At 32.7% G+C, this 11,248-nt stretch overlaps 1 protein-coding gene across 1 annotated transcript; it reads right to left on the bottom strand.

Moving 5' to 3' along the window:
- Positions 1 to 622: 622 nt before the first annotated feature.
- On the bottom strand, positions 623 to 9,534 carry LOC137926029 (homeobox protein bagpipe-like). The gene is made up of 2 exons (XM_068769554.1): positions 9,178 to 9,534; positions 623 to 1,600 (listed from the first exon to the last, which is right to left on the bottom strand). Exons 1-2 carry the CDS (start codon positions 9,497 to 9,499, stop codon positions 669 to 671), a joined length of 1,254 nt encoding a protein of 417 aa, XP_068625655.1. The 5' UTR covers positions 9,500 to 9,534; the 3' UTR covers positions 623 to 668.
- Between the last annotated feature and the right edge of the window lie 1,714 nt (positions 9,535 to 11,248).

Here is an 11,248-nt window from a genome sequence, read left to right on the forward strand (position 1 = left end):
TACAGTTTTATTCTTAACTTGACATCTCATCTAACATTAAACAAAAGGCTATTTTATGCTTCGTTCTGCAGTAATAACAAAGCTAATCGATTATATTTATGTATCAGGAAAAATCATTTGATAATATGTGATTGCAAATTCTCCGGAAGCAACACTTTCAAATACAATTAAGTTAAATGATTTTTATACCAAATGTTCGAAATTGAAAAGTTATATTTTAAAAGATTTTATTAAAAACTTTATTTTGGAAGGAAATATTAAAAATAAAAGCAAACTTAAATTTCTATTGCACTTTTATTTAAATTTTAGAATTAACTAATTACATATACTATTTACAAACGTGACCAACTACAATACAACATTATCTAATAGATCAAAAATAATTATTTACAACAGAGTAAACAACTAACATTAACAATTCCTCTATCTATAAAGATGCCTATGACATTGTCTTTGGTATTTCTCTTTGGTTAACTGTCATGAAAACTTTTTTTTAAGTTTTAACGTGTTGTTTGAAAGTTTTAAATGCTTTCATAACTTATAATCAAGATGTTTAACAATAAGTCGTACCGATTTAAAGTCTGCAATTAACAAACGTATACGGGCGACTGAATTAATTGTTGAACAATTCAAAAAGATTTTGAAAAAGGAATAATCTATTTTTTATTTCAGTTTTCCACCTCAATGTTGCTGGCCATACTTTCGTTGCTATTTTCATTGTCATCAACACGCATTTTCATTTTTTCAACTTTTTCTTTTGCCCTTGCGTTATCTTCCCCGTAATCTTTTGCGTCTATACTTGATTCACCAGGGTTCCTATCCAGGTCGCAGGGCACCGACATACCAAATGATGAATGACTAGGATAGTACATATATGATAGAGGTATGTTAGGGTAATTGACGCCCAAATGTGGACCGTACAGCGACTGTAGCACTGCTTGGTTATACGACTCTTGTAGCAGAGCTTTGTACTCGGGGTTTTTGGCAAAATCAACACCGTAAACGCCCGCGAAGTGTTTTAATATCGGTGATCCTTCTAGAAGGTTAGGTGGCGTGAACAGGGCCGGATTCAAAGTTTTACCAATTATAGGTGTCTGATAGGGTTTCAAATCTGGTAGTGTGGGCTGTCCGTTGTTGTTTACTAGTACTTTTACGGCTACTTTACGCGCGTGGTTGGCTGCGGCCGCAGCGGCTGCCAGCATGCCGCTCTCTTGCATTTGCATTTGTTTTCTTTTGGTTTTGTACCGTCGATTTTGAAACCATATTTTGACTTGAGTTTCCGTGAGTTTTAAGCTCACTGCCAGATCAGCGCGTTCGGGTCCAGAAAGGTATCTCTGTTGGCTGAACCGTCTCTCCAGTTCATAGACTTGAGCGTGAGAGAATGCTGCTCTAGAGCGTTTCTTTCGTCCGCCGTTCTGCGTGTATTCGTTTATGTTGTAGTTAGGTGAGTGTAGTGTTCGGGAGTCGGCCGGCGGTGGTGTGGAGCACTTGCGTGGTTCGTAGTGGAGATTGAAGGGCTTGTAGCCGAGGTCGGAGTTCGGAGATGAGTTGCTGCGACGGATGGGTGACCCGGTGGTCGATGAACGAGAGTCATAGTCATCTGTAACAATCAAAAGTTATTTTAAAAATGTTGTTCTCTAATTTGAACATAATTAAAATTTTCAGATGCGCTAAAGTAAATTTTTATTGGTAATAAGTAACTAATTTAGTAGTACTAGCGTAAAAACATGTATCAAAGGTACAAAGTTTGTCATTTTATTCGTATATTCAGTTACAGTTAGTATTATTTATCTCACATGCCCATATGAATCTCGGGAAATCGATATAAAGTTACTTTCCGTTATAATCCAGCTGTTCAAGTTCAGATAACTACGCAATGCAATATCTGATTTCGTTTAATGATTTTCTTTACTTGTATAATAAGTTGGTTTCCTCCTGATTAAAAATTAAAAATCGAAATTTGTTAACATACAAAAATATTTTTAATAATTTATAAGAAATAACAACAGCGTAACGAGTTGTACAAGTTCAAAGAATACATAATTTGGAATGGCAAGCGACGAGTCTTAGTCCATGACAAGATTTATTTCCCAGAATAATTATAAGAAAAATCGGAAGAGCGCCGATTAAACGAAAACAGAGTTGACAATATAATGGCGACTAAAAATTACTTTGGATTCACTAATGGGAGTGCCCTTACAGGAAGAAAGCGAACCCAAAGAGAACATAAACATAAAGTGGTTAAAAGTTACGGGACATACTGAGAAACACTAGAGCTTTTCAAACTTACAAATTTGAACAACAACAAAATCTTAGAGAGGTTGTAAATGCATTTCATAAAGTTTCTTGTCAATATTATGCAGTGACTTGTGTGTTAAGCTAATTATGTTCACTTAAGATACTTTTCATAACCACCAAAAGTATAGTAACGAAAAGACGAACTTTATTATTAAGGTTACTGTTGTCGTCTGAACTGTTAACGTTCCTGCTTCTTCTTCACAAGTGTAACACCTTGCGAAGCAGAGAGAGTCAAAAACAAAATAGATTAAAAACAATAAGTTGAAGATCAATAAGAGTTCTGTTAAAAATTTCAGTGTTGAATAAATGAATTTTATGTTTATCTTTATTACTTATCAGTAACTGAATTCCTTACATTTGATCAACTGGCAGAGTAAATCAATAAAATTTAGATTTGGATGTTCTTTGCTTTGGCATGTTCCTTTGTAGGAATAGATGCATTTCCTTGGAGAAATTTTGCGGTCAAGTCAATTCATGTCTTTGTTATTTAGACAAAGTCCCAATATTAATTTAATTTATACAAGTTAAGCAATGACAAGTCAAGCAAATTGTAATGTTTAATCATAATCACTTGGAGTCTAAAACGAAACACACGCCATTCGCGTATAAAGGAGCATTCACAATGCATCCATTACCGAAATTGTCGCCGATCATTAGCCGACACGAGTTTTGAATAGTTGCTAACACTGTTTTCGCGTGCGCGCAACCTTTTGTGAAAGTTAAACTTTTAACGCGGGTACATTAAGTTATTGGTTCATTATACTAACCAAATGCTTTGTGCTTTATATCTCATTGGATAAATGTTTTTTTTTCCTAATAAGTAATATTCGTCTAAAACTGAGACATCATTATATTTCTTTGCTTACATTAGAAGAATTTAGAATGCAAATATTATTATATAAAAATAAGGAAAACACACATTAAACATCACGGACTAGATATGAATTAATTTATAATATCGTTTACATATGACCGTTCTCAACTAGTCTTATTGCAAATCTATGGAAGAGGCCTATGTCGATGATGGAATTTAAGATTAGATAGGTTCAATGCCTCCATCTGTTACTATTTCTGATTTATTTTCGTTTTTAGCGATAAAAGAAAGACTTTCTTCTTCTTGTACTTTCTTCTTCTTGTGTCTAGTGAATTAATTGCACAAAATTAAATCTATGGCGAAATAAAGCACAATAAAAAGCGCTCAAGTTATTACTGAAATGTCAAATGGATTATGTTTCTTGTTCCGGATTTATAACATGTTATGATTATCGAAGTTATAACAAAACTGACACAGACAACTAATGATCTTCTAAATTATTAATTCGCTTAAATTAATTACGAACAATCTGATTCGCATTTTAAGGCCTCGGCAATAAGGATCAAATCCCTAGTCAATACTTGAACCACTTGTAAAGACCAAAACGGACGTATAAAGAATTAACAAAAAAGGTTTTATTACGCCACGCAATTCGGCCGCCACGTGGCGATGGGGCCAGTAATTACTAAATTGAATGCTCGAATAGTGCTTTCGAGTCACTTGGCATAATAAGGGCCGATGTAATAGAAGTGCCGGTGGCGGTGCGATGTCGCGACACGGCACCGTCAGTGTGAATGCGCCATTACGCATGTATTGTTAGCGGTTTGAATTTAGAATATCCTTCGATTGTTTTTTTTTTAACTTGTAACTTATAGTGTAAAGGCAACGAGTCTATGTATACTGTTATAAAATAACTAATAAGAAATTATTCTGTTTAATACAAATTTTATTTTACCATTCTAGATTTTTAAAAGTTATTCTTTTGATTATGGTGTTTCCTATTTCGGCGTAATTTTAAATGATTTTGAATTTGAATAGGAAGTAAAAGATCAGAAAAGAGCTTTTTATTTTGTTTTTAGCTGTTATTCGCACAGTAATTACAATATACTTTATTCGACGCACTGAGCTGAAACGGCGTTAATTTTTACCGCACTTTCGTAAATAAACAAAAGAAACAGACAATTGTAATGGGTATCAAGTATCCTTAAGAAATCGAGTGACTAATACGAGGCACTACGACTCGTTTACCAATGAGATTCACAGGTTTGAATTAAACTACACTAATACACAGGGTTGATGGTTATAGGTGTGATAGCCATAAAGGTTCACCTGCTAGCTCTAGCTTATTAGCTATCAATGCTCCTTAGAGTTAGCTCATTAGCTATATATCAATAAAATTAATGATATAAAAAACGTAATAAAAAAAGTAATTAAAACTTTTTTAATTCGGATTATTACGTATTAATTTATAATTTATTAGATTATTACGTATTAATTATTATTTATTATATTTCATACAGTCTGCACTGCTAGAAGTAATTGGCCTTTCGCATGCTTATAGAAGATATAAAATTAAGGTCATATATTTAAGAGTAACAATTTATACACTGTGAATGGAAACATGTGTAAAAGTTTTATAGCATTTTATTGAAAAATGTGCTATAATTTAAACTATTAAATCTCTTATATTCATAATCAATCACTCTTTATAATAGGTTATCAATATCATTGCTCTATGAAATTAAATTATTATCAACTAAAAACTTCTTTATTTTACAACTTGTATTAAAAAACGTAGGACTGGAATAAGAAGCTTTAAGTGATATTACATTACTGACATTTTAGCATTAAATAATACTTATTAGATATACGTTACGAATGCATATTGTAGACAGTTTAATACCATACGAGTTGTTGGGGACTTTTACTTACGCCAGAATAAAGAAAAAATATATAACCTATTTGGTGGCAGCTTAGTTGTTAGACGTAAGTGTCGGTTTTTCCCATGTGTATAAATGATTCATAATTGCTATATCGTTTCAATTCTAATATATTTATTGATGATACTGGTACAAACAAAACAAACTCCGATCACACTGGATGAAAGCGGTATGGATTTTTTTGCGTCACATCTCCCCGCGCTAAAGTTTTCCCAAGTGGTAATAAAGTTAGCCAAGCAATTGTAGCCGAGCAATTAGGCGTTCTGGCCTCTTAATGTTAAACGCGTATTTAGTGATAGCCCAAGCCGAGCTCCTGTCGGGGTCCCTTGGTCACTCCACGAAGTAACGCCCACCTAAATGATATAAACGCTCAACGGCGTCTAACTTTGATAATAAAGTAACATGTAATGGCCATAGGCTGTAACGTTAAGTACGTGGTTAAAGCTAAGTAGCTACGGACTCTGTCCACACAAGTCCTCGGAATCTGTAAATGTCAGAAAAGCAACATTAACTCCCCCTTCACCCTCTCGTCAGAAAAAAAATATCACAATGGCGTTTTACCGCAGAAATTAATTGGTAATTACGGCTTTAAAATATAATTTAAAATCTACGGAAAATCTTGTAGGGAAGTTGAGAGGAATATGCGAGAGAAATACAAGTAAGTATGCATAAATTCCGCCCACTAGGTAGAAGGTTTCCTAAGGTTTGTACATTGTACACGATGGATGCAGACCGCTTCCTATCCTCGATCTTACTTATATACTTTTGGAGAAGGTCTATGTCCAGCTATTGGGGTCCTAAGGGTGAAATGATAATGATGATTCATGAATTCTAAAAAAAATTGTGGCAAAGGAAATACATCCTTTGCTTTAATCTAGGATAATCTCTCGGAGCATTATTTTGTATAACGTTATTGTTACAAAGCTTTTTTTCTTAAAGTTTTTGTGGCCCTGTTATCTCGAGCTTTTCATACGCCTCTATCATGGTAAGACGAAAGTTTTTTTTAACTTCTTTTAATAATTTATTCATAATATTTTTATTACGGAATTTAAAAAAATGTGCGCGTCTTTTATTCTGTCTAATATCCCTTCTAGAATATTTTATAATTATAATTTTTATTTGATACGTTTGTCTTTTAAAGTTTTATATTCAAATTTTTACATGAATATATTATTACGTCCTTATTCCTCGACTTTTATTTTAAGATCTCATTCCTTTTTATCTCTCTTATAATTTTCATACGATTATCTAGAAATATTTGGAGACTTCCTTTTTATTTTATTAACGAGATATTGTTACTACTCTTTCGTCCTTTTACCAAATCTAGCTGGCATCTCATTTTTGGTCCTCTAAATACGGTACTGCCTTACAAAACTTTTTTTATGGTCCCCTTTTTTGGGTGACCTCTCATGAAGAATTAGAATTGGGATCGTGTTATTTTCTTCTTTCGTGCTTCGTATTTTCTTTTGTTCGTCTTCTTTAGTTCTTCACAATATCTGACACTCTTGCGTTCTTTGCATTTCGTTCAAACTACCTCTTACATTCTGCATTCCCAAGATATCACAGATATGTTTAACTATCGCTTTAGTTTGCTCTCAGACTTAGTTACTAGCTTAGCGTCCATATCTTGTTTTACTTCTTCTTAGTAGTAAACACCGATATTAATTAAAAATATTATCTCCGTTTCTTTTTAGAATAACGGTATTGAGGTCTAATCCGACCCTAACTTATATAACTTAGTCTAATTATTACGTATTACGCTCTGTTCTTGTTATGTACAACTTACAAAGATTTATAATTAATAGATCAGGTCAGGGCCCCCACCATCTCGCCCCTTGTATACAAAGTGCTACGAAAGGGAAAATATGTAGAGAAATTGAAGGAACATGCAACGTAAAATTAGTAAAAAATACAAAACTCACGAAGCACAATCATTCACTGTGCTTCATAACTATTAGTGTACATTCCCATAAGTTTCATATATTTTGAACTAATTTAAATATGTTTGTCTATTGTAAACGTACATAATCTTAGCCACAATTATACTAGCTTGTTAAACAAAAAGTTGTATGATAATATATTTATTATTTTGGAGCCTTATAGTGTATTTCGAATATGGTTGATACGCGTAAATTATGTGGGAAAGATCGAAAAATCGGTATTAAAACTTTTTTTGTATATATCTAATATCTTATATAAACGTAACATCAGAAATGAAAACATTCAGTAATAAAAACGTACAACAATTGGCGATCTTATAACTCGAAGCAATTTGTTTAAGATAACCCCTCTATGAAAACAGAGGAAGAGCAGCGGGGGCTTAAACACTAATGACAATAGGTTTCCTTGAAAAAATTATGATTTTTTTGTGGCCGTGGTTTCAGTCCATAGATATCCACTGCGAGGTATAGACTACCCTTAGATATCTATAGGGGGATTTACCATAATCGCCACGCTCAGTTGAAAAGTTGGCGATCTCAATGTATATTATTGTACGCAGAAAACGCTACTGGAATTCTTTCTCTGGAAATTTCTTTGTGAACAGTCAACATCAATCCTATATAATTAATGCACACAGTTTGAATTATATATAAGGCTGTATCTCGGAAATACCCGGACCCTACGATCGCAAATTTTAGTCCTATACCACTCAGCTACCGATGTACAATACATTCGAATATCGCAGATATAAAATGCCTCTCGCACTATGCCTTTAATCCTTTTATTGTTTTAATGCTTGTATATTCAATCATATAAAGAATAATATACTTAAGAATAAAGAAAGTAAACTCGAGCTTTGACAGACACAAAATTTGTGTCAATTATAACAGTTTATACCATATTTAACACAAATAGATGAAAAACATAATAAAGGAACCGCTATATCCCGAGAAGAGAAACTTAAAGAGACAGCGAGTCTAAACTGGATCCACGTGGATTTAAACAATCTTTTCAAGGCTAATAACAATACGCAATTTATATCTTTGGGGAAGGCCTATGTATGCTGAAGCGACGACGACGATTTAAACTAATGGTATCGCAATTAACAGTTTCCACTTCCGGATAGTAATATAGTAATAATATATTTGAAGATACGAAGAAAGTTTTTTTAGTACTTCAAAGACTTTCCTACAACTGTTTACATTGGTTGGAGTTAACAATATAAATAGGCGGTAAACTTTTAAATAATTTCAAACCTCTTACAGGCTCATTCCACATCCACTGTATAGTTACAAAAAAACATCGTAACATTAATATTAAAAAGTAGGAAAATGATAAAAATAATATAAACAGGAGAATGAAAAACCCAGGTACAAAATGAAACTAAAAACTGTTCTTAGCAGCAAAGCATTTAATAAGTCTTTTTATATTTTAATTAGAAGATTTATTTGCAATAAGCAAATAAATCTTTGTGTAATAAAAAATAAATCTACGTGCTTTTCGATTGGCAGCGATTTTCGATAGGTCACTTACTGTATAAATTATATAACATAGCTATTACTTAGAAACAATGCAAATAAATCGCCTGTGATCAAAAATATATGACATTCAAGAAATGTGACATCGCGTATTGGATGACTTTTGTCCAAATAGTGATGTCACAAGGTAAAGGCACCCTATAATTCTTTTTTCAAACGATAACAAAACACAGAGAAAACAAAGACGTTCTTAATTTAAAAATCCAACGTACGTTTGATATTTATTATTATAGTTAATCAATTACGAATGTTACTGAATATTAGTTAATGGCCTTCAATTATTTTAATGTATTCAGTTCATAATTGTTATTAAAAACTATTATCAGTTCATATTATCATATATTATATTTTTAAGTTGGAACAAACATATTTACAAAATTATTATTTAAAAAATATGCCAAAACAAATAAATCTTTACCGCCAAAATTATATGTAACGTTTTACGTGAAACTAAAATATTTTTTTCTAAATGTAGTTTCGTTATAGCCTCAAAGAACAACAATTCTGATTTATTAAAATAATTTATGAATCTAATTATTACTTTTGTAATGTAATTAATATTAATAAGCAATACATAGAATATTTTCTTAGTATACATTTAACATTAAATATATCTAAGTTGATGAGATTGTAAAATAACACATACCTGACAGTTCTGTCACGGGAAAGTTGTTCTTCCTTGTCATGTCAAGGGCTGCATCATCTCCGTAGTCCCGGTATGCAGTGCTGCAGTCGTCATAGTACTTCATATTCTTCTCCGTCATCTCCTTCCTCTGATAACCCTCTTCGAAGCTCGTAGGTTTACTCAAAAAATTCACTTTGTAAGCCGGTGCCGAAAAACTTTCGTAATTATTTCTCGCTTCGTTCTCCTTCGTCAATATGTCATTAATAGAAAATGGCGTCGACAAGTTTAAATTTGTTTTCTCACAATCCATTGCGTCTTTGTAATTTTTCATCTTAGATTCCATATTTAAAATTTCGTACACATTAGCACGGCGCGGTCCGGCTTCGTCTCACCGCAAAGCGTCCACTGAACGAATAAACTTTGCCTGATGGATTGCTTTGATGCCTTAAGCTTTAGAGGGAGACGGCGACTGACTTGTAGGAAGCGGGTTTCTTTGTGCGGAAACGAGATGGCGACACAAGGGGCGTTCGAATTTAAAAAAAGCGCGGGAAGTGCGCGTAGTGGGGATCGTTGAGTTTTTCTTTAAGATATTTACGTGAATGCGATTTGATCGTTTCGGTCGCGGGCGACATGTGCAGATGTAGCGAATTGGCCATTTCTTGATTATACATTTCTGTGTATTTTTACAAATCGTATTCCGTATTTTTGGGTCCCTCTGTTTCTGGAGTGAAGATAATCTCTAAAGGACCAACATTGGCGGCGTAGGACCACGTACACCGGTGTAGATTATTTAAGTAGCTGACAAACGACCTTGTTAAAGGCGTTGGGTGATACTGAAAGCAGATCGCTTCCAAACGGAAAGAAATTTCCTATTGGAAATCTCTGGGAGAGGCATAGGCCTAGCTGATGAATGATGAAAACTAATTAAAATGTTTTCCACATTTAGATTGAAATTTGATGAAGCTTTATTTATTAAACGAAAACGATTTTCCATAATTTACGAGCGAGGAAGATATTTATTTAAATAAAATGTTCTGTTTTAATTTCGTTATCGTAAATGTCTGATATTTACAAAAAGTATGGCAGATAGATATTGCATCGTTCCCCTCTGTTAGTAGTGCTACTTACGTATAACTGTACCGTTTTAAAATATTTTTAGTGGCCATAATTAAGCATAAATAATATTTAATCACATAATGTGTGGTTTAACGCAACTTATATATAAACTTGATAACGACTATTTTTTGTTAATATTGTAAACATTGTTTTTACTACTTTACTACTGAGTTCCATTACTTTATAGATTTTTTTTAACAATAGCTTAAGTTAAAAAATATTTATGAAACCTAAATTTTATAATTTGTAAGCCCATGTAAGTAGTGCGTGACTTAAATATTTTTAATTTAATTATAAATTATAAGATAAAATATTGAGTTATACAAATCAGAATTTAGTACATCGCCGTTTAATCCCAAACCTTTTATCTACTGTGTTTTAACACAGTAGATAAAAGTAAAACACAAATTAAATCGTGCAATTTATTTATTTATAGAATTGTATTATATTAAATGCAATTGACTAACGTATATTGACTAGCTGTAACTGACGTGTATGTAACTTTATCATTTGTCTTTATCTATGCTATGTATGTATTATTTTTTTCTCATTATGTAATTAATTTTTTCAAATTGCATTGAATTTATAATTGTTTAACATCATGATATGGCTCTTATTATAAACATTTCTACGTCTCAGTGATAAAAACATAGCGCGTTATTACCGTGATATATTATTTAAGCATTATCTATGTTACAAGAAATAAATGAATAATTATAGTTATGATTATTTAATAAATTGTTATAAATTTTATGTGTAATTAGAAATTATTAAACATATTATAAAATTGATTTGTTATTTGCGCAACAATTGTAAGGTAATTGGTTGATTCGGTTCTAGTTTCTGCTCAAAACAGATTTCGCAAGGCGCCTATACGTAATGACGAGACTATGTGGCCAGTGCACGTCTCGCGCATCCAACTTCCTGAGCGCCCGCTGTTAACACGCTGCTTCATCGGTAAGCACCTACAAGTATC

This window comes from Battus philenor, unplaced genomic scaffold (genome assembly GCF_028537555.1).
Source record: "Battus philenor isolate CCGP_79_NKW_IND1 unplaced genomic scaffold, ilBatPhil1.0.hap1 SCAF_28, whole genome shotgun sequence".
Lineage (NCBI taxonomy): Eukaryota > Metazoa > Arthropoda > Insecta > Lepidoptera > Papilionidae > Battus > Battus philenor.

Bases quoted from the DNA above. Each gene is read 5' to 3' on its own strand.
- LOC137926029 (XM_068769554.1), bottom strand. From the start codon at position 9,499: ATGGAATCTAAGATGAAAAATTACAAAGACGCAATGGATTGTGAGAAA. The intron at 1,601-9,177 runs GTATGTGTTATT...TGATTGTTACAG, and splicing joins TCCCGTGACAGAACTGTCAG to ATGACTATGACTCTCGTTCA.